Genomic DNA, 24,810 nt, shown 5'->3' with positions numbered 1-24,810 from the left:
TGGTGTGGGAAGTTCTGGCCAGGGCAATCAGGCAGGAGAAAGAAATAAAAGATATTCAATTAGGAAAAGAGGAAGTCAAATTGTCTCTGCAGATGATGTGATTGTATATTTAGAAAACTCCATCATCTCAGCCCAAAATCTCCTTAAGCTGATAAGCAACTTCAGCAAAGTCTGATACAAAATCAATGTGCAAAAATCACAAGCAAGCCTATACACCAATAACAGACAAACAGAGAGCCAAATGAGTGAATTCCCATTCACAATTGCTTCAAAGCGAATAAAATACCTAAGAATCCAACTTACAAGGGATGTGAAGGAATTCTTCAAGGAGAACTACAAACCACTGCTCAATGAAATAAAAGAGGACACAAACAAATGGAAGAACATTCCATGCTCATGGATAGGAAGAATCAATATTGTGAAAATGGCCATACTGCCCAAGATAATTTGTAGATTCAATGCCATCCCCATCAAGCTACCAATGACTTTCTTCACAGAATTGGAAAAAACTACTTTAAAGTTCATGTGGAACCAAAAAAGAGCCTGCATTGCCAAGACAATCCTAAGCCAAAAGAACAAAGCTGCAGGCATCACACTACCTGACTTCAAACTATACTACAAGGCTACAGTAACCAAAACAGCATGGTACTGGTACCAAACCAGAGATATAGACCAACGGAACAGAACAGAGCCCTCAGAAATAATGCCACACATCTACAACTATCTGATCTTTGACAAACCTGACAAAAACAAGAAATGGGGAAAGGATTCCCTATTTAATAAATGGTGCTGGGAAAACTGGCTAGCCATATGTAGAAAGCTGCAACTGGATCCCTTCCTCACACCTTATACAAAAATTAATTCAAGATGGATTAAAGACTTAAATGTTAGACCTAAAACCATAAAAGCCCTAGAAGAATACCATTCAGGACATAGGCATGGGCAAGGACTTCATGTCTAAAACACCAAAAGCAATGGCAACAAAAGCCAAAATTGACAAATGGGATCTAATTAAACTAAAGAGCTTCTGCACAGCAAAAGAAACTACCATCAGAGTGAACAGGCAACCTACAGAATGGGAGAAAATTTTTGCAATCTACCCATCTGACAAAGGGCTCATATCCACAATCTACAAAGAACTTAAACAAATTTACAAGAAAAAATCAAACAACCCCATCAAAAAGTGGGCAAAGGATATGAACAGACACTTCTCAAAAGAAGACATTTATGCAGCCAACAGACACATGAAAAAATGCTCATCATCACTGGCCATCAGAGAAATGCAAATCAAAACCACAATGAGATACCATCTCACACCAGTTAGAATGGTGATCATTAAAAAGTCAGGAAACAACAGGTGCTGGAGAGGATGTGGAGAAATAGGAACACTTTTACACTGTTGGTGGGACTGTAAACTAGGTTCAACCATTGTGGAAGACAGTGTGGCGATTCCTCAAGGATCTAGAACTAGAAATACCATTTGATCCAGCCATTCCATTACTGGGTATATACCCACAGGATTATAAAGCATGCTGCTATCAAGACACATGCACACGTATGTTTATTGCAGCACTATTCACAATAGCAAAGACTTGGAACCAACCTAAATGTCCACCAATGATAGACTGGATTAAGAAAATGTGGCACATATACAGCAGGGAATACTATGCAGCCATAAAAGAGGATGAGTTCATGTCCTTTGTAGGAACATGGATGAAGCTGGAAACCATCATTCTGAGCAAACCATCCCAAGGACAGAAAACCAAACACCGCATGTTCTCACTCATAGGTGGGAATTGAACAATGAAAACACTTGGACACAGGGTGGGGAACATCACACACCAGGGCCTATTGTGGGGTGGCAGGAGCAGGGAGGGATAGCATTAGGAGATATCCCTAACATAAATGACGAGTTAATGGGTGCAGTACACCAACATGGCACATGTATACATATGTAACAAACCTGCATGTTGTAGACATGTACCCTAGAACTTAAAGTATAATAAAAAAAAAAATTAAAATTTATTGCCAAAAGATATAAACAGTTCACGGAAAAGGAAATACCAATACCCCTTAAACATATGAAAACAAACACAACCTTAATTATTAAGGAAAGACAAATAAAACCATAAGGACCACTATCCAAAACTTCCTGAACTGGGTATCAAAAAGAAAAACAACTGCTATCAGTCACACTGAAAAACGTGTGTGTGTGTGTGTGTGTGTGAATTTACCCTCAAAAGACAGAGAAATAGGCCCTCTACCTCTGAGGTAAAGGGAAATGAGAAGTATAGACTTCTTTGTCACGATTACACCAACCCCTTCCTGAAAATTGGTAAAGAAAAAAACTGAAGTGCTTACCTTTAATTAGTAATAAATACAGTAAGAACTATATTTTACATAACCTAATTGATGATGTAAAGTCCCCTTTACAGAAGAACTCCAGTTATTAAATGTAGAAATGACCAAATTAGAAATATTACCATTTTGTAACCTCTTATAAAACAAGTGATTCAGGCAAAAATCAACAGATGCTAAAATACACTCAAAACTCTGATCAATCTCAGCATGATAAGTGGTATAAAACACACTTTTTCTACATATGGAATACCTTACCAAAAATGATTAACCTAAATTTTATCAAGCTTTTAAATCTCATTTCCAATTTACAGGAAATATATGGAATAAAAGAACAAGTTACAAGGTGTGAGAAGCAATCAGATAAATACAGAAGATGGAACATTCTACAGAAAAACTGACACAATTTGTTTTAAAAATGACATGAAGGAAAAAAATAGTGGCAAGGGTGGGAAGTGGATACTTATATTCCACATTAAAAGACATTTAAGAACAAGAACCATCAAGTGCAACATATGCACCTTATTTGGCTCCTAATTGTAATAAACTATTAAAACAACTTTAATTTAAATTTAATTAAAATTTAAATATGGAAAAATTTAAATATGAACTGGGTAGCAGAAATTATTGTTAATTTTGCTGGGTGTAATAATGGTATTATGGTTATGTAAAAAAAAAAGGACTTTAAGATATTTAAAAAACAATAATGAACAAAATATAGAAACAACCCAGTGTCCATTAATTTCTGAATGAACAAAATGTAGTATATCCATACAATGGAGTATCACTCAACAATATCCAAATGTCTATTAATTTCTGAATGGACAAACAAAATGCAGTATATCCATACAATGGAGTATCACTCAGCAATAAAAAGGAATGGAGGTTGGGTCCAGTGGCTCATGCTTATAATCCCAACACTTTCAGAGGCAGAGGAAGAAGGATCACTTGAGGCCACATGTTTCTTCAAGACCAGCCTGGGCAACACGGCGGCAAGACCTCGTGTCTACAAAAAATTTTTTAAAAAGCAGCCAGGCATGGCGGTGCATGCCTGTGGTACCAGCTACTCGGGAAGGTGAAGTGGAAGGATCACTTGAGGCCAGGAGTTCAAGGCTATAGTGAGCTACGATCGCACCACTGCAATCCAGCCTGGGCAACAGAGTGAGACCTTGTCTCAAAAAAAAAAGAAAAAAAGGAATGCAAGTACTGGTGCATGCTACAACATGTATGAATATTACTCAGTGAAAGAAGCCAGTCACGGCTGGGTGCAGTGGCTCACACTTGTAATCCCAGCACTTTGGGGTGCTGAGGATTGCTTGAGCCCAGGAGTTCAAGACCAGCCTGGGTAACAGAGCAAGACCCCATCTCTAAAACAGTAGAAGAAAAAAAAAGAAAGAAGCTAGTCACAAAAGACCACCTATTGTTACAATTCCATTTACATGAAACGTCTAGAAGAGGCAAAGTTAGTAGTAGTTATTAAATTAGTGGCTGGACGCAGTGTCTCATGCCTATAATCCTTTGGGAGGCTGAGGAAGGTGGATCACTTGAGGTCAGGGGTTCGAGACCAGCCTGGCCAACATGGTGACATCTCATCTCCACAAAAAACACAAAAATTAGCCAGGCATGATGGCATGCAACTGTAAGCCCAGTTACTCGGGAGGCTGAGGCAGGAGAATTGCTTGAATCCAGCAGTCAGAGTTTGCAGTGAGCAGAGATCGCGCCACTGAACTCTAGCAGACTGAGACTCCCTCTCAAAAAATAAATAAATAAATAAATAAGTGGTTGCTAGTGCAATCTAGAGTTTGGGGGAGTGTCTGCTAATGGGCATGGGATAGGGTTCCTTTCTGGGATGATAATGTTCTAAAATTGGTGATTGTTACACAATTCTGTGAATAAAAACACTGAATAGTACACTTTAAATGGGTGAATTACATGATATATGAAACATATCTCAAAAAGTGTATTATTTTTATACTGCTACTACAAAAGTTATCAAGATTTAGTAGTGTGAACAACATAAATTTATTATCTTACAGTTCTGTAGGTCAGAAGTCTGACACTCAATGAGCTAAGATCAGGATGTCAATGAGGCTGCATTCCTTTCCGAAGGCTCTAGAGGGAAATCTGCATCCTTGCCTCTGCCAGCTTCTAGAAGCTGCTCATATTTCTTGCTCATGACCTCCCTACCATCTTCAAAGCCAGCAAGGGCAGGCTGAGTCCTCCTCACATCACATCTGACTTTCTCTTCTACCTCCCTCTTCCACTTTCAAGAAGCCTTGTGATTACATTGGGCCTGCCCAGATAATCCAAGATAATCTCCCTGTTGTAAGGTCAGCTGATTAGTAACCTTAATGCCTTTTGCTACTTTAATTCCCCTTCACCATGTAATGTAACATATTCAGATTCTGCAGACAAGGACATGGACATCTTTGGGGGGCTACTATTCTGCCTATCATAATAAAACTCTTAAAAAGTAAATAAAAATTTTTTAAATCTAGTTACTGAGTGTATGGGAATTCAATATTCTATTCATTCTACATTATTATTGTCTGTCAGTTTTTGTAATAGAATTAAAAATGAGATATTGTTTTTCACCTCTGAAACTGGCAAAGGTCAAAGGTCTAAAAATGCATCAAACTGACAAAGACATGGGGAAACACACCTCTCATGCATTGCTGGTAGGTGTGTAAATTGCTACAACTTCCATGGAGCACAATTTGGCATAGCTACCAAATTGCAAATGCACATACACTTTGACCCAGCAATTCTACTTCAAGGAATTTATACTAAAGATATATCTGTGTGTATGAGAAATGATGTATGTGGCAGTAACTGTTATAACAAAGACCGGAAACAATCTAAATGTTCTTCAACAGAAAAACCAATTAAATATATTCTACAGATACTCCACAGCCATTAAAAAGAATAAGGAAGTTGCATATGTGCTACATATACAAGATATATTTTACTTAGCTGTGGGGAAAAAGGCAAGGGACAGAACAGTACGTGTAGTATGCTACCATTTGTATTTAAACAATTTTGTGAAACTGTATGGGACATATGCTTAAGTAACCTCTATTATCTCTAGAATGATTCAAAATAAACTGCTACCAGTGATCACCTCTACAGAAGGGAGGTGGCTACTGAGTTGGGTAAAAAGAAAAGCTTATTTTCTACTTTCAAATCTTTTGGATTTTCTACTGATCTATGTATGACAGATAGACTAGATAGACAGAACATTTCTAAATTTTTTTTAATCAGCATACCACACAAGTTGATACGGTCCTCTATTCAAATTTTCAATCTCCAGGCAATCTCTTACCTGCTAGTTGGTGCAGGGAAAGAAAACGAGAGAAGCTGATTCCAGAACGGGTCATTCTCAGAGATAGATTCCGTGCCTGATAACTTTTTCAAGTACTCATTTTTAGGAAGATCACCAATTCTGCTGCTATTCGATCCCATCTTCTAGCTTAAGCAGATAATTTGTCCTTAAACCTGCATTTCCAAAAGACAACCTATAAAAAATAAAAATAAAAAAACTTTAAACTTGTTCAAAAGTCATCATGCTTTGTCTACATATAAAAAAAGTATAAACTTACTAAAGAAAATCACATCTTTCTGTATTTATAACTATATTAGACATCAGATACAAAGTTACAAGAAATACGGGGCTAGGCCAGGCATGGTGACTCACGCCTGTAATCCCAACAGTTTGGGAGGCCGAGGATGGCAGATCACGAGGTCAAGAGATTGAGACCATCCTGGCCAACATGGTGAAACCCCGTCTCTACCAAAAATACAAAAATTAGCTGGGCATGGTGGCACACACCTGTAGTCCCAGCTACTGAGGCAAGGGAATCACATGAACCCAGGAGGCGGAAGTTGCAGTGAGCCAAGATCGCGCCACTGCACTCCAGCCTGGCGACAGAGCAAGACTCCATCTCAAAAAAAAAAGAAATATGGAGCTAACACCTGTCTTAGCCAATACAAACACAAAAATTCAAATCTATATTGTACTTGTACCATGTATCTTAGGATGGGCATAGCTCTGCCCAAGAAAATGTCTCAAAGCAAAATCATAATAATGGTAACTTATAATTAGTATGAAAATGAAGTTGTTTTACAACCAAAACAATGGTGACAAAGAAATACAGAAATCTGGATGGCTTGAATGTACAAGGAAGGGAACATAGCTCAAGTAATTACCATGTGCTACTTCTACTTATGGGGGTCATAGGGACAAACCTGAATTACCCACTTCAAGTGAAAGAGATCCCAATTACAAAGGAATCACATTTAATGTTTCTCTCATTCTGCTGTAGGGCACATATGTAGCTTTTGTTCATATGCCTCTTCCCCTAAACCATGCACATTTTTAAGACAGGAATTCATCTTTCTATGCCCACTGTCTAGACTAGCATGTAAAAAATTCCCTAAACAGTATGTTGAAGGAACAAGGGAGTTAATAAATAAGTAGTATCCACGAGGCTCTTCCAAAGTCAGTATTGGTTGTTCTCAGTAACTAAGGGAAGAAAACTAATAGTTTAGTTACAAATATGAATCACTGTCTTCCTTAAAGCACACTTAACATAGTGTTAGCTCATGTTTTATCTTGATTTGTTCAGAAAAGGTCTCCTATTGAATAATAAAATGGTGATAAGATAAATAATACATTATACTATTGTAAAATTACCATCACAATGAAAGGAAACTACATGGGCTCAGGGACCAAAGGTGGCTCAGGTCAGGTAAGAATGTATATTAGTGACTCACTTTCTTCCTCATATCCCTTCTCATTCCACAAAGGCACTGAAGCCATGGTCAGAATTTGGAAGCTGGATTGAGCTGCTTATTCTGAGAGCAAGATGCTTCCCTGATGATGCACATGGACAGCTGGTCTTCTGAATCTGAGATAGAAATACTGATCTGGCTCCTCATCGCCTGCCCCTGAACCTGAGGCCAGCCACTACTTTCATCCTTCCTGCAAGGGGACAGGGGCCCTAATAACTCAATTCAACTTCAACTGAATAATAATTCATCTTCAGTTAAGCCTCTATATTAAGACAGCTAATCATAAGGTTTAATTTCTTAAAGTAGGGCTTGTTAAGCCCAATTAGAAAATGCTATAAAAGAAATACCCTGAAGGCCAGGCATGGTGGCTCACACCTATAATCCCAGCACTTTGGGAGGCCAAGGCGGGCAGATCACCTGAGGTCCAGAGTTCAAGACTAGCCTGACCAACATGGAGAAACCCCCTCTCTACTCAAAATCCAAAATTAGTCTGGCATGGTGGCGCATGCCTGTAATCCCAGCTACTAGGGAGGCTGAGACAGAAGAATCACTTGAACCCAAGAGGCAGGGGTTGCAGTGAGCCGAGATCACACCATTGCACTCCAGCCTGGGCGACAAGGGCAAGACTCTGTCTCAAAAAAAAAAAAGAAAGAAAGAAATACTCTGAAATATATAAATTCCTAACTTAAAATAGTATTTTAAGCTATCAAAATTATAAGGGGACATAATACACTAGTGAAAATGAATGAAACAGAGCTAAATGGATACATCTCAAAAATATAAAATGTTTTTTAAAAAAAAAGTAAGCTACCTAATAGATATGCTATGCTTTCATTTATAAGATTTTAAAACGGGCAAAAAATATTATGGATTTATTCATAGCTAGCACTTGTATTAAAACTTTTTTTTTTTTTTTTTAAGAAACAGGGCCTCACTCTGTTGCTGAGTACAATGCTAGAGTACAGTGGCGTGATTATAGCTCATTGTAACCTCAAACTCCTGGGCTCAAGGGATCCTCATGCCTCAGCCTCCTAAGTAGCTGGAACTACAGGTACATGCCACCAAAGCCCAGCTAATATTCTGTGTTTGGTAGAGACGGGGTCTCACTGTGTTGCCCAGACTGGTCTCGAACTCTTTCTGCCCTGGCTTCAACCACAGTGCTGACATTACAAGCATGAGCTACTGAGCCTGGCCAAGAGGAAATAATTTAACTAGAAATCTATAGCTTTTCAAGCTACCAATTAAGTCTGAAAGTAGAATAAAAACATTTTCTGATTTTCCAAGATTCAAAAGACCTCCTAGGAACCTACAAGGAAGCTACAAGATGTACTCCTTCCACATGAGGGAACAAGCCAAGAAAAAGGAAGAAATTCAAGAAACAGGGGATCCAACACAGGGCAGTGGTATAGAGAATCACAGCCATGCAGCAGGCTGGGACAAGAATCAAAAGAGCTCCCGGATCAACCAGGAGAAGAAAGCATAGAACTGACAGTTCACTTGATGTGTCTAACCTTATTCTGTGGAATGTTACAATACTGTAGGAGAATTTGGAAGCAATGAATAATAGTTATATGGAGAATAAAGTAAATAATTTCGTATAGACTACAAACTTTGGGAAGAACAAATTATTCAAGAAAGGTCATGTAATCATAGTATACGACTAAATTTGACAGTAATGAACATTTATATAATCACTATCATATAAATACTAAATATTTAAGCAAAAATTGTGAGTTAACTCTACTGAGAAGATTCCGGAAGAAGCAGCAGGATTGGTGGTCTACGAGTGCTAAACCTTCATCTTCCATAATAGGTAGTGCTCAATAGAAAATATGTAAAGTTAGTAAATCAAAAAACAGTAAAAACTTATTAGTTATGAATAAGGAAGTAGGGCCAGGTGTGGTGTAATCCCAACATTTTGGGAGGCCGAGGCAGGCGGATCACTTAAGGCCAGAAGTTCGAGACTAACCTGGTCAACATAGTGAAAACCTGTCTCTACTAAAAATACAAAAATTAGCTGGGCATGTTGGAGCATGCCCGTAATCCCAGCTCCTCAGGAGGCTAAGGCACGAGAATCACTTGAACCTGGGAAGTGGAGATTGCAGTGAGTCGAGATTGTGCCACCGCAATCCAGCCTGGGCAACAGAGTGAAACTCTGTCTCAAATTAAATAAATAAGGAGGTAAATAGCAAAAAGCAACAGCTTATAGATTTTAAAGTGGTGGCCAGGCGCGGTCACTCACACCTGTAATTCCAGCACTTTGGGAGGCCAAGGCAGATGGGTCACCTGAGGTCAGGAGTTTGAGACCAGCCTTACCAATATGATGAAACCCCGTCTCTATTAAAAATACAAAAATTAGGCCGGGCGCGGTGGCTCACGCCTATAATCCCAACACTTTGGGAGGCCGAGACAGGCGGACCATGAGGTCAGGAGATCAAGACCATCCTGGCCAACATGGTGAAACCCCGTCTCTACTAAAATACAAAAAAATTAGCCAGGTGTGCTGGCACGTGCCTGTAGTCCCAGCTACTAGGGAGGCTGAGGCAGGAGAATTGCTTGAACCTGGGAGGTGGAGGTTGCAGTGAGCTGAGATCTTGCCACTACACTCCAGCCTGGGCAACAGAGCAAGACTCCATTTGAAAAAAAAAAAAAAATTAGCTGGGCATGGTGGCGGATGCCTGTAATCCCAGCTACTTGGGAGGCTGAGACACGAGAATCACTTGAACCCGGGAGGCGGAGGTTGCAGTGAGCCAAGATCGAACCATTGCATTCCAGCCTGGGCAACAAGAGCGAAACTCCATCTCAAAAAACAAAAAAAAAAGAAAAAGAAAGTGGCCACCCCTGTGGAAAAGGACTCTGGAGTGGGGAGGGTGGTAGAGCAGTTTTTTTATATTAAGTCTGTCATATTAGTTGACTTTTCAAAATCACGTCCATATACTACTTTGATTAAAAATAAAATATTTTCTGGCCAGGCACAGTGGATCATGCCTGTAATCACAGCAACTCGGGAGGCTGAGGCAAGAGGATCACTTGAGGACGGGGTTAGACGCCAGCCTGGGCAATATAGCAATACCCTGTCTCTAAAAAAAATTGTTTTAATTAGCCAGGTGTGGTGGTGCATGGAGATTTCAACAACAACAACAACAAAAAGCACAACCCATAAAAGAAAAAAATTTATAAACTGGGCTTCATCAAATTAAAAACTTTTGGGCCAGGTGTGGTAGCTCATGCCTATAATCCCAGCACTTTAGGAAGCCAGGGCAGGCAGATCACTTGAGGTCAGGAGTTCAAGACCAGTCTGGCCAACATGGTAAAACCTCATCTCTACTAAAAATACAAAAATTAGCAGAGCATGGTGGTGTGCACCTATAATCCCAGCTACTAGGGAGACTAAGGCACAAGAATCACTTGAAACCAGGAGGCAGAGGTTTCAGTGAGCCAAGATCATGCCACTGCACTTCAGTCTGGGCGACAGAGCATGACTCCATCTCAAAAAAAAAAAAAAGAAGTGAAATGAAGGACAGCAATGTATATGTGAACTGAAAATACAACAGACAGGCAGAAGGAATTAGGAATACTTTGTTATTATAAGGTATTGTGCAATCTGTGAAGTGGTGATGTTGTTATTATATTATTTAGAAGCAATCTTAGATTGCTTGTAAATGTAGATTGCAAACTCTAGGGTAAGCACTAAAACAGTAAAAAAAAAAAAGTATAATTGATATGCTAAGAAAAGAGAAATCTAATCTCATAAAATTCTCAATTAAAACCACAAGGCCAGGCACAGTGGCTCACACCTGTAATCCCACCACTTTGGGAGGCTGAGGCAGGTGGATTACCTGAGGTCAGGAGTTAGAGACCAACCTGGCCAACATGGTGAAACCCCGTCTCTACTAAAAATATAAAAAATTAGCCAGGTGAAGTGGCGGGCGTCTGTAATCCCAGCTACTCAGGAGGCTGACGCAGGAAAATCGCTTGAACCCAGGAGGTGCAGGTTGCAGTGAACTGAGATCGCGCCATTGCACTCCAGCCTGGGCAACAAGAACGACACTCCATCTCAAAAAAAAAACAAACAAACAAACAAACAAAAAAGAATCTACATGTCCTAGAGAGGTGCCAACAAATCAGACTAATAGGTACGTTCTTTCACAACCACTAGGATTGTTTTTACATATTAAGTTACTTTATCATCCATATTATACATGATGAGATATTAGGATCTCATATTCTAGTTACTCGGTGTCCTATTATAGAATGTTCTTTCACTTAGACTAGTTTTCCAAAATAAATTTATTTACTTATTTTAGAGATAGGGTCTCACTCTGTCACGCACACTAGAGTGCAGTGGCATGAACATAGTTCACTGTGGCTTCAAACTCCTGAATTCAAGCAATCCTTCCGCCTTAGCCTTCTGAGTAGCTGGGATTACAGGTACATGCCATCACACCCTGCTAACTTTTTAAAATTTTTTTGTAAAGATGGGCATCTTGCTATGTTGCTGAGGCTAATCTCAATCTCCTGGCCTCAAGAGACCCTCTTGCCTAGGTTTCCCAAAGCACTGGGATTAGAGGAATGAGCCACCTCTCCCAGCTACCCAATAAATTATTTCTTTCAAATTTTATTCCAAATTGAACTTTTTCAATAAAAGCAAAATAAGTAATGTTCTTGGGTCCTCTGGGATTCTGCATTAATTTCATTAACTCTGAGCAGTATACAACAGATTTTGTCCTCCACCACCTGCTTAAGGATATTGCTAGTTCCTTTTTAGCCAAACCTTTCAAATTATTTTTATTTGTCCAATAATCCCTGTGACCCTGAATATGCCTCAATAAAATATATGTTTAAACAAATGAGTAAAAAAGACCTTGACTACTTGTTTACAGTGTGCTATTTATCAGGGGACTCATGCTAATTAGCAGTTAGGATTGTAGACCTAATATTAGTGTACTGAATAAGCACCTCTAACTGTATGGATGAAAGTGGGTTAGTTCAAAGAGTGTTGGTTTACTGACAGCAATTTAAGTATGGGTCCTCCTGGCTCTACCATGTACTCAATTTTCCTTCTCTGTGCTTCATTAAAATTAACAGGATAAAAATGACACCAGATCAAAAGAAATGAGAATCATAACAATTTGTTCTCAGTTAAATAGACCAGTATCTTACTTTTTAAATGTGGTAACTTAAAAGCAAGCAATTTTACTCTGGGAGTTTAAGTATATGAATGCTGATTTTCAAAAGAACAAAATTTGATTTTGGAATCAACCTCCTCCTCCCACCAGGTGAGGCAACAATAAGAAACAATACTATCAAAGAGTCTACTAACAAAATTTGTCAGATGTTTTTGTTTATGTTCTTTTTGTATCAGTAATATTCATGGTACAAAATACAAAAACCTCAAAGGATATACAGTGAAAAGTCTCCTTTCCATCCCATCTTCTAACCACCTTCTCAACTCAGAGAAAACATTCACAGTTTCTTGGGCATCATTCCACAGACATTCTGTGTATATACAAACATATGTTCAACCTCTTTTTAAACAAATCATAGCATATGACATATTCCTCTCTGCTATTCCCACTCATCAATATATAGGAAGTCATTATATATCCATATATGAAGCACTTCATTCCTTTTTACAGTTGTGTAACATTCCATTTTATAATTTCTCAAATACCATATTGATGTACATTTAGGTAGTCTACATCTTTTGCTATTACAAATCATTCTCCAAGTAATAAAAAATAAATGTCATTCTCCAATAAGATACATACATTACTTATATCTTATACTACCACTTACATAAGCATATAAAATATTTCACACATGTATGAGTAGACAGATATGATAAATCCAGAGAAATAGAATTGCTGGGTCAAAGGGTATATGCATTTGTCATTTTGATAGATACTGCCTGGCTGCCTTCTATAGAGGTTGTACCAACTTGGATTCTCACCAGCAATGTCTATTTCTCTACTCCACAGCCGCCATTGTTTAATCAAACTTTCTGATCCTTGTCAACTTAGATTTTTAAAAAAAAAACAGTTTTTCAATACAATTTTATTTTGCATCTCTCTTGCCGTGAATAAGGCCATTACCTGTTCATATCCTATGACTGTTTTCTACTGGTTTATAGGAAATAAACTTTATTTTCAAAGCGGCTAGGACAGACCACAAAATTAAGTCTTAAATCAAACGCCTGTACACCTGTAATCCCAGCACTTTGGGAGACAGAGCAGGAGGATTGCTTGAGCCCAGGAGTACAAGGCCAGCCTGGGCAAGACCCTATCTATACAAAAAATTTAAAAACTAGCTGGGCATGGTGGCTCAAGCCTGTGGTCCTAGCTACTCAGAAGGATCGCTTGAGCCCAGGAGTTCGACGCTGCAGTGAGCCACGTCTACAGCACTGCACTGTGCAACAGAGCAAGATTTTTGTATCAAAAATAAAATTAATAAATCAAAATAACTGCTCAGTCCAAGAACACTATGAAATCTTTCTAAAACAATATGAATAAAGCCTACAAGCATATCAGGAGAGACACTGAACAGAACGTTAACAAAAAAAATTGAGACAGCCAATTGAGTAAAGAGTACAGTGCCTCCTTCCCCGTTTTTTCTCACCAAACCCTAGAAATAATATAAATGATATTTTTTAAATAGCCAGTGATTACACAGCCATGCTCAAACAATAACAGGGGGCCAGAAGCTGTGAAGAATTCCCATAAAATAGAAAACAGCTGGAGATGGACTAAAAAGGGAAATAGCATCCCAGAGCAGGTTCAAGGGCCTTCAAGGGCACCATCCCAAAGAGTGTGAACAGGAACTCCAGCACAAAGGCAGAAAGGCCAGAAAAAGGCCCACAAGCAACTAACAGAAGCTTGGCTAGTGCACCTGAGCAGACACCCCTGCCTAAGCCCTCACTCCCGCAGGAAGCAACAACAGGGTGCTGCTACCTGGTAGGAACAGAGTGAAGGCAACACCCTGGGCACCTGGAGTATACAGGAGGAACAAGTTCAGACATAATAAGACCAGTAGGCACTGAGGCACTCTTGCCAGAAAGATCCACCTGCTCCCCCACAGAAAGCAAAGTAGAAAACTGAGCCCCAACAGCATCTCTTCTGCAATGATTCCTGCCAAGGATTGCAAACACACACGCACAATCACCTGCTCCCAATTTATTTGGAACTCTCAAAACCCTTATCAGTGAAAACTAGAGTAAAGTAGAAAACACTATTGGATTATCTCCAAAGAGTCCTACTGCCTTTGCCCTCACTGGGCATCATTAGAATCCCTTGGCTTCCAGCTCTTCTTTCTCTAAATCTGTCAGTAACTGATCCCATCTCCTGGCTCTTCTAGTGGCTTCCATGATACTACTTTCAAATTTCTCCTTCTAGACCCAATCTCTGGCCAGGAAGCTAGTTCTATTGATATCTCTAAAATATTTAAGACTTTTTTTAACTCAAGGATAATATATATAATATATAATCAGTAAGTTTGTTGGTAACAATGATCCTTATGTAAGTCTATGCTAGAAATGAGAAGTAGGCTATTGCTGATACTTTTGGTAGTAAACCTTTCAAAGGACCTATCTTCAATGCAATGTAGTCAAGAACTCAATCTTAACATGTGCAAAACTAATTCTATCATTCCTCCCTGTTACCCCTTAAAACTCTCCACTACTCCCCTAAAGCTGCAATTATGTAAAAGCTGCCTTGAAATGTTATTTTGCTGTAGTACATATAACATATCTCCCCAGGTAGATTATTCCTGAGAAGCATGAATCAAGCCTTACACTTCTTCCTTATCCCTAATCAATCTCCAGCATACTGCTAAGGAGAAATTACTCAAAAAATACTTGCTGAAATACCCAAGGTCCCACAGCTAATAAATATATGAAAAGATCTTCAGCCTAAATTCTGAGTACAATATGCTAATTAAAACAATAATATATCATTTTTACCTATCAAACTAGTAAACGTTAAAAAAATACTTGGTAACAGGCCAGGAACTGTGGCTCACACCTTAATTCCAGCACTTTGGGAGGCTAAGGTACAAGGATTTCCAGGAGCTGAGTTCAAGACCAGCCTTGACAACAAAGCAAAACTCTGTCTCTACAAAAAATTTAAAAATTAGCCAGGCAAGATGGCTAATGAGCCTGTAGTCTCAGCTACTCAGAAGGCTGAGGCAGGAGGATCACCTGAATTCCAGGATTTTGAAGCTGCAGTGAGCTATTATACAATCATGTCACTGTACTTCAGCCTGGGCAACAGAGGGAGACTCTGTCACCAATAAATAAATAAATAAATAAATAAATGATATGCTCAATATTTTATATTTGTGAAATATTTAATACATAAAGTAAATCTCCTCTTTTATGTGTACTGACTATCTCTTGATTTAATGTGCCTTAAATGGAAAGTAAACATTAGTGGATGTGAAAACCCATGGTAACCAAATTCTGTTCTAACACTCTCAAAATGTGTAAATGATGCCCTAATGCCCTTTGTCCCTTCTCGGGCTGATAATCCACAAATTCTACACTATATTCCAGAATCGCTTTCCTCCTAAATATACATATAATATTATATATCATATATAATATAGTATATGCTATATAATATATAGGAGGAAAGTGATTATATATTATATAATATATTATATATATAATATATATATGGATTGTGTGTACAAACACACACAACACACATAATTGACCCACTTGTACCTAAGAGACTTTAAGGAGAAAGCTGAAACAGGAGATCAGAGAAATAATGGGCAATAATCACCAGTCAAAGGACAGAGTAAATGCCACAGGTGCCATGAGTCCACAAGTAACAGAACATTCTCTGAAAGGCAACTAGGTTCCAAGTGCTATATTAAGTAGAGTTGGGTATTCCCCGCCCAATGAAATGAAAGCAATGGAAAGAAAGATATAAACCCACAAAGATCAGATCAAGGGAAGTGTGGAAGATGGGAAGGTGACAGAGGAGTGTACCTGAACCAGCAGACCTGAGGAAGCCCCAAAGGGAGTTCCTGCCAAGAGGGACACTAACAAGAAGGAGGCAATTCACCCCATGGAGCCATGGGAAGGCTAATGAGCGAGAGACAGGGCACTGGGGAAGACGGGGCAAGGTGCAGGGCTAAAGTCTGGGGGTCTCTCTCCCCAGGAAGAGACTATTATGCATGCTCCCCAGAGAAATACGACTAGAGAGACCAACGCCAAGGTTGCGGAGAGTAATAAGGTGGAAAATGAAGAAAACAAGAGAATGAAGATAAAGTCAACTTGCTACAGCTCCACAGTGAGCTTCCCTGCCTCCAAGGCAGGAGACTGAAGGATTCCTCTCAAGAGAAACTGAATAAGAACCTAGGGAAAAGATACAGACATTTAGGAACTGCCAGGCCAATTTAAAAAATAGATCGTCACCTCACAGCAATGCCCACCACTCAACAAATCTACTTACAGAGCTTCCAATCAGTTTTTGGGTAGTCTCAACTTTCAATAAGAATGGACAGTCAAAAATGATTAGACTTGTGAGTAAAGCCTCCAACATGAAATATAGAAACCAAAACAGCCCGGGCGTGGTGACTGACTCCTAGAATCCCAGCGCTTTGGGAAGCCAAGGCAAGAGAATCACTTGAGCCCAGGACTTGGAGATCAACCTGGGCAACACAGAGACGTTTTTAACGTCTCTACAAAAAAATAAACAAATTAGCCTCTAGTTCCTGCTACTTGGGAAGCTGAGGTGAGAAGACTGTCTGAGCCTGAGAGGTCAAGGCTGCAGTGAGCTGTGATCGCGCCACCACACTCCAGCCTGGGCAACAGAGCAAGATCCTGTCTCAAAAATAAAAAAAAAAGAAACCAAAACAAACTAAAGAAAGAAATCATAGAAAACAGATGATTCTAAGAAAAAATTAAAAACTAAAATATCTTTAGATAGATAATAATGAAAACAGTAACAATAATAATACCAAACATTTATTTAGCACCTACTACATCCCCAGTCACCATCTTAAGTGTTTCACACATACTAACTGATTTTACACTCACCACAAACTATGGTGTAGTACTTTTTTTTCTTATTGCCTAAATCATAAATTGGCAAATTACAGCCCAAGGGCTAAATCCTATGTGCCGCCTGAAGAATGATTTTTAATTTTATTTTATTTTTTTCAGACAGGGTCTTGCCCTGTCACCCAGGGTGGAGTGCAGTGGAGTAATCTCAGCTCACTGCAACCTTCGCCTCCTGGGTTCAAGCAATCCTCTCATCTCAGCCTCCCTAGTAGCTGGGACTACAGGCATGCACCACCATGCCTGGCTAATTTTTGTATTTTCAGGTTTCACCATGTTGGGCAGGCTGGTCTCAAACTCCTGACTCAGGTGATCTGCCCACGTTAGCCTCCCAAAGTGCCAGGATTACAGGCATAAGCCACTGCACCCAACCTGATTTTTACATTTTTAAATCGTTGAAAAAAATCAAAAGAATATTTTGTGATGCGTAAATTATATGAAAAGAAAATTTCAGTGTCAGTAAAGTCTTATTAGAACACAGCCATGCTCATTTGTTTACATATGGTCTATAGCTGTTTTCCTGATACAACAGCAGACTTGGGTAGTTGCTACAGAGACCATTTTTGGTGCCCTCATCCCTTTATACTCTCAGTGCACCACAAATCTCAATGACATGGTTATACTCAACAGCATTTCAAGTGTCATGAGTATTGCCATACTATAACTATTTTACCAGTGACTATCATGTCAAAAGAATGGAAGTACTCTGATGTCACACTTGTAAGTCACAGTGGACTGTAGATTGTTTAAATCTAGTTAGATGTCAAAGTACTTTATTATGTAAAAGCATCACAGCTGTGCCAGCAAAATACAATATAGGAAGTATTACTAGACTAAGCACTCATCACAATATCCCGATATGCCCTGCCACACAGCATTCACTCCCAACTCATGAGAGCAATGAGCAGGAAAATGGGCAAATGTAAAACAAGATATACCTCCTCAGAGCAGAATGTCTTGCCAAAAATTAAAAATGGAAATAGGGCTGCAACCAAAGTAAATTTCCAAATGGCTCATTTGTTAAGCAAGCAAGGAAAGTATTTACCAACGGTGAGTTAATTAAATTGTGTTTGATTACAGCAGCCAAAGAATTGTGTCCAGAGAAAATAAATATCTTTAACATCTTACTCTTTCCATGTAAACAGTGGCTCGAAGTACAGTATGTATGAAACAATTGCAGCTGTGAATATTTTCCAAAAAAAATCAAGAAAATACTAATTCAGCACAATCTGAAGTAGAATCTGCTAAGATGTGTAACAACTGATGGTGGTAAAATTATGTATGAAGCAGAAAAAGGCTTAGCTGGACAAATTTACAAGCCTTGTGAAATGTAAGGTGTTTAAAGCCCCACCCACATCCTGCTGATTGGTCCATTTTACAGAGAGCTGACTGGTCTGTTTTGACAGGGTGCTGATTGGTACGTTTACAATCCCTGAGCTAGACATAAAGATTCTCCAAGTCCCCACCAGATTAGCTAGATACAGAGTGCTGATTGGTGCATTTACAAACCTTGAACTAGACACAGAGTGCTGATTGGTGTATCTACAATCCCTTAGCTAGACATAAAGGTTCTCCCAGTCCCCACTAGACCCAGGAGCCCAGCTGGCTTCACCTAGTGGATCCTGCACCGGGGCTGTAGGCAGAGCTGCCTGCCAGTCCTGCGCGGTGCGCCTGCACTCCTCAGCCCTTGGGCTAATCCACCCTGTCAAAACAGACCAATCAGCTCTCTGTAAAGTGGACCAATCAGCAGGATGTGGGTGGGGCCAGATAAGGAAATAAATGCAGGCTGCCTGAGCCAGCAGTGGCAACCCGCTCCGGTCCCCTTCCACACTGTGGAAGCTTTGTTCTTTCACTCTTTGCAATAAATCTTGCTGCTGCTCACTCTTTGGGTCTGCACTGCCTTCATGAGCTGTAGCACTCACTGCGAAGGTCTGCAGCTTCACTCCTGAGCCAGCGAGACCACAAACCCACCAGAAGGAAGAAACTCTGAACACATCTGAACATCAGAAGGAACAAACTCTGGACATGCCGCCTTTAAGAACTGTAACACTCACTGTGAGGGTCCGTAGCTTCATTTTTGAAGTCAGTGAGACCAAGAACCCACCAATTCCGGACACAGTAGCACCTTCTAACTGAAATACTGGACAGAGAGTTTCCATTGTTGTAGTATTTTGCTTAATTATTATCCTGATAGCAGGGATAATTACCAACAAAAAGGAAGCATGAAAGTTTTACTATCACCGAGTTTGCTAGAACTTCTTATTGGGTTTGGTAATATGTCACACCCTGGCTATGCAAAGAAGGTTATAAAAGAAAGAGATTTTCTGTGGAAGTCATGAAGGGATTGATAACTGCAGGAAAGATCTAACCAAGGTTAACACTGAAGTTACTCCAGCCACCCAAATCCAATGCTACTTATCCTAAAAGGAATGTTACTTTTATATTAACATTTCAGCAACATCTGGTGGAGGCAAACCAGTGTTACAACCCATCGGAATAGCGACAGAATCAAACTTCAAACGATGCTGCAGACAGAACCACACACGAACATGCCTTTCTTCCAAGGACCCTTAGACTGACCCCAGGAGGAGCCCTGGCTGCTGATCCCCACATGATGCCCCTTTTCAGCAGGAAGTAGCCAGAAAGAGTCATCACCCCACACCCCCTAACGGCAGTTAGGGTTGCCACTCCAGAGCAGGGAATAATGATATAGGAGTTAACAAGGAATCACTTAGGCAGATAGCAAGGGCATGGGAGTCCTCAGTAAGGCTTTTCTTTTTGATGAAAAGCAGCCCCAAATGATTTTCTAACAAAGAGCAGCCTGCAAGCTGGGAGCTTGCACAGGATAATGCCTGCAGAAACTAAGGACTAGACATTTTCAAAATGGCGGCTCCATCTTCCCTCTCTGCCAGCCACATGTACTGTAAAGGAGCAGAGAGGATGGCGCCAATCAACTGGAAAGCCCATTTGCATAAGATTAGGTTGAGGCAACCAGCCTTCCCCACACACTCTGTAGATGTCATACATGATCGAACCGATCTGTGAGCCCTACGTAAATCAAACACTGCCTTCTCCATATAAAAATCTGCTGCGGGCTGGACGCGGTGGCTCAGGCCTGTAATCCCAGCACTTTGGGAGGCCGAGGCCGGTGGATCACAAGGTCAGGAGATCGAGACCATCCTGGCTAACACGGTGAAACCCCGTCTCTACTAAAAATAGCAAAAAAAAAAAAAAAAAATTAGCTGGGTGTTTTGGCCGGCACCTATAGTCCCAGCTACTCGGGAGGCTGAGGCAAGAGAATGGTGTAGACCCGGGAGGCAGAGTTTGCAGTGAGCCGAGATTGCGCCACTGCACTCCAGCTTGGGCGATAGAGCGAGACTCCGTCTTAAAAAAAAAAAATCTGCTGCGGTCCATGGCCCTACCCCTTTTTTGGACGTCTCTCTCTCTTTCTCAAGGAGCTGCTCTCCTCTCTCCTTTCTTCTATTAAACTTTCCACTCCTTAACCCACAAAAAAATAAAAATAATAATAAAGAAAAGGCCAGAAAGTAAGCTGAGGCTTGACGCTTTACACAGAGACTCACTAAAGGGCATGCCTTCTTACTCTGCACATAGTAACCGTACAACTGCATACATCCTCCCTAAGACTTCCAGATTGATGAATTCTACACCTATACACTGACAAGCCAAAATATCCACGTCTAGTCAGAACTGCCTTTTGAGTGTCAGGCCCATTTATCTAATTGCCTAACATCTATCACCATCTGGTGTCCCAAGGGCACCTCAAACTCCACATGCTCAATACTGAACTTAATATATATCCTTCTCCTTGTCCATCTCCAATTCTCATCTTTTTACACCACTCATTCAGATATCCAAGTCAAGAAACCTAAAGGAAGAGAATGAAAAACAACTAACAGTTATAGTGTATATATTGCTAGGTACATAGAGGTATTTTCATTTAATTCTCTAACAAACATATAATATATATTAGTCCCATTTTACAGATGGGAAAACTGAAGTTCAAAAAGGTTGAGTAACATGCCAAAGCAAATAAATGACAGAAATAGGATTCGAACCTAGAGTTTCAAAAAGTATGTAGGTTAGTCTGGGTCCAGAGAAACTAATTATAAAGGAGCAGAGGCCAGGCGCAGTGGCTCCTGTCTGTAATCCCAGCACTTTGGGAAGCCGAGGTGGGTGGATCACCTGAGGTCAGGAGTTCAAGACAGCCTGGGCAAAATGGTGAAACCTCTACTAAAAACAATACAAAAATTAGCCGGGCATGGTGGCACATGCCTGTAATCCCAGCTATTCAGGAGGCTGAGGCAGGAGTATCACTTGAACCTGGGAGGCAGAGGTTGCAGTGATCCGAGATCCCACCATTGCATTCCAGCCTGGGCAACAGAGTCAGACTGTCTCAAAAAAAAAAAATTGCAAAAAATGCGAATTCCCTACCCAATCTCCAGTCCTTCCTTCCTTTTAGTAACAGAACTCCAATTTTTTGACCAGGCATATTCTTGTTCAACTAAGATATATTTAAGTCTCTAAGAGTGGACAGTCACTTCTTTATCCCTTCCTCCATCCTGCTGTTTGGAACATGCAAATTTTAGCTAGAACTCCAGCAGCCATCTTGGACCCAGAAATCAAGGGCCATACTTTAGGGTTAACAGTGTAAGAAACTGCAAGGAGGCTGTGTTCCTGATGACAGCAGAGCTGCCAAACCAGCCTTTAACTGTCCACCTCTGGACTTCTTTTACAAAAGAAACAAACTAGTCATATGTTTAAGCTATTATTTTTCAGGTCTCTGTTATTCATAGCCAAACCTAATCCTAACTGATACAGGTAGGGTTTTCAAAGTATTCTGGGTGGAGGGTTGCATGACATATTTTGAAGGAAGAATTGTCAAGATTCAGTGACTGACTCAACCTAACAAAGAAATCTATCATCGATCATATGATGGACAAAAGGTTTTAAACATATTTCACTTCTATTTCTCTCCTGCCCTCCATTCATTAAAAAGCCTACCAAAGTGACAATTCTTCAAACTTTCTGTAGAAAAATGAGCCATATTAATAAAAAAAAATGGAACAATCAGGATGGCAGGATCTAATGGAAAAATCAGGAGATAATTATGCCACATTTTTCAGAGTCAAACATAAAAGTGTTTGCACTGTTTATCCTCCTTGTATCAAATGGATTACCACACTTTTTTAAAGTACAGTAAATCCTTCTAGATATTAAAAACTTACTATTAATTTTTATGTGTGATAATGGTATTGTGGTCCTATTAAAAAGAGAGAGCAGGCTAGGTGCAGTGGCTCACCCCTATAATCCCAGCACTTCGGGAGGCTGAGGTGGGCAAAATGCCTGAACTCAGGAGTTCGTGACTAGCCTGGGCAACATGATGAGACCCCGTCTCTACTAAAAATACAAAAAATTAGCCAGGCATGGTAGCACGTGCCTGTAATCCCAGCTACTCAGGAGGCTGAGGGAGGAGAATTGCTTGAACCCAGGAGGCGGAGGCTGCCATGAGCCGGGATCACGCCACTGTACTCCAGCCTGAACAACACAGCGAGACTCTGCCTCCCACCACCAACAACAACAACAAAAAAGCCATTCAATCTTCTACAGATATATATTGAAATATTTACAGATGAAATTGAATGCCTATGATTTGCTTTAAAATAATAGTGAGTGGGGATAGGGATGGATAGAGACATAGATGAAACTAAAGTGGCATGAGTGAATTGTTGAAGCTGGGTAGTGGGTACATGGGAGTACCCTTTATTATTTCACTGTGTGAACTTTTCTATGGTTAAAAGGTGCAAAAACATAAAAACTCCTTGACCTACATGTCGTAACAACACAGACTTCTTAATAGCTGAATCTCCTTCCTATTAACATTGCCCCAACTCAGTTCTCTGCCATTTAATCCACTTGCGACTGATAGTTTCATCAATTATTCCAACTCATTTTGCCCTATGTACTCAGTTTATGAGCTTAAGCCAGACACCTAACCTCTAAAAGACTAGTTCTTCATTTACAGAATGGGAATATTCATACTAGTCCAGTCTATCTCTGAGTTGCTGAGAGGATTATCTAAAATAAAACTTCAAAGCAGGATAATCACTCCAGAAATCCATATATTCATAAATTTCATCCTCTGCAACAACCATTCACCCATTCCTATAGATTCTCTTCCCTTCCACCTCGTTCTTCTCTTGAGCCCTCAACTCATCAGCCTAAGCACCTGAGTTCCTCTGGTGGACGCTACATTCCTCTCCACCGTCTCCACCCTCCAGGTTTTCATCCTTCAGCACATCACCCTTGCTCTACACACCCCTCTCTCCAACTTCCCCTCTCCTCTTTCAAGGATCTCACTCCATCTGTGCCCCCTAATCAGTCTATCCTGGGTACCCGCTTTGCTGGCCGATTACAACCATCCCATCACTTCTCTACCCCTGTTCAGTAGAGAACAGCTTTATCCAATCAGCTTTACCACAACAATACCCTCAAACCCCACTACTGCCCCCAGTTCACAAACACCCACACTTTCACTTTTCAGTCAAAACACAATTGCTCAGGCAAATTCACGGAGACTGAAAGTAGATCAATAGTGTAGGGGAGAGAAGGAGGAGTGACTGCTAATGGGTACGAGCTTCTCTGCGGGGGGTGATTAAAAATGCTCTGGAATTAAGGGTGGTGATGGCTGCTCAACCCTGTGAATATACTAAAAACCACTGAGTTGTACTTTTAAAGCGTTAATTTTCTGATATGTTAATTATATCTCAATAAACTATGAATGTAAAAAGAAGAAAGAAAAATCCAACAGCTATTGCTCACCCTGCCCATCACACGCCCATTTGTCAGACCAACACCGCCCCATCTCCGGAAGCACAGACTTGGCCTTCGGTATCCCCCAACTCCCAACAGCAGACTCGGACAGAGGTCGGTCCGCTGTCAGCACAGCCCCTCCGGGTGGCCCAGGCGCCCGCGGGCGGGGAAGGGAGGGTCCCTTCGCCGCCGCCCCGGGGCGCTGGCCGGGGAGGGTGGCCCCTGACCCCCTCTGACAGGAGGCCGGGGACAGCCGGGCTTTCCGGCCCGGCCGCGCTGAGGGGGGCGGCGCCACAGCCCACCTGTCTCAGCCGACTGGGGATCCGCTCCAGCTCCACGGACCCGCGGACGGACGGGCGGGTGGCAGAGGGGTCAGGAGAAGTCGCGGTCGCCGCCGCAGCCCCAGGTGGCGCACACCGGCTCAGGCCTCCATGTTTCCACGTCTCTGCGGGTACGGATCCGGCTCCGGCTCGGCCTGCAGCTCGGCCCCGGTTCAGCTCCAGCCCGGGCCGAGTCGGTGCGGAGGCCGGGAGGCGGCGAGGTAAGAGGGAAAGAGGGAAGCAACCGCGAACGCGTCTAGGGACCGAACCCCCAGGCGCGCGCGCCAGCCAGGCGCTCACGTGGCACGCGGCGCGCGCGCGGGCTTCTGGAAACTGTAGTCCTTTGGGTGTTATTCGTGCCTCCGCCCTCCTATTACCTCCTGGGCTACCGCAAAGCCACGTGGCGAAATCGAGAAGTGCAAAAACGGCTGGGCGCGGTGGCTC

The 24,810-nt window shown here is 41.1% G+C and overlaps 1 protein-coding gene across 4 annotated transcripts in view; it reads right to left on the bottom strand.

The window, feature by feature from the left end:
• DYM (dymeclin) overlaps positions 1-24,663 on the bottom strand; it is a 395,506-nt gene extending 370,843 nt beyond the window's left edge. For 2 of the 4 annotated variants that reach the window (XM_032152347.2, XM_058438379.1), the window contains exons 1-2: positions 24,349-24,663; positions 5,681-5,873 (exon numbers count right to left, since the gene is read on the bottom strand). In XM_032152347.2, coding sequence (XP_032008238.1) covers positions 5,681-5,820 — 140 coding nt within the window. In that variant the 5' untranslated portion in view covers positions 5,821-5,873; positions 24,349-24,663. The remainder of the gene's footprint in view (positions 1-5,680; positions 5,874-24,348) is intronic. The other 2 variants (XM_032152351.2, XM_032152350.3) reach the window with 2 other exon arrangements.
• Between the last annotated feature and the right edge of the window lie 147 nt (positions 24,664-24,810).

Source organism: Hylobates moloch, unplaced genomic scaffold (assembly GCF_009828535.3).
Source record: "Hylobates moloch isolate HMO894 unplaced genomic scaffold, HMol_V3 SCAFFOLD_5, whole genome shotgun sequence".
NCBI lineage: Eukaryota > Metazoa > Chordata > Mammalia > Primates > Hylobatidae > Hylobates > Hylobates moloch.
The sequence above is the reverse complement of the archived record's forward strand: the minus strand, read 5'-3'. Positions and strand labels throughout refer to the sequence as shown.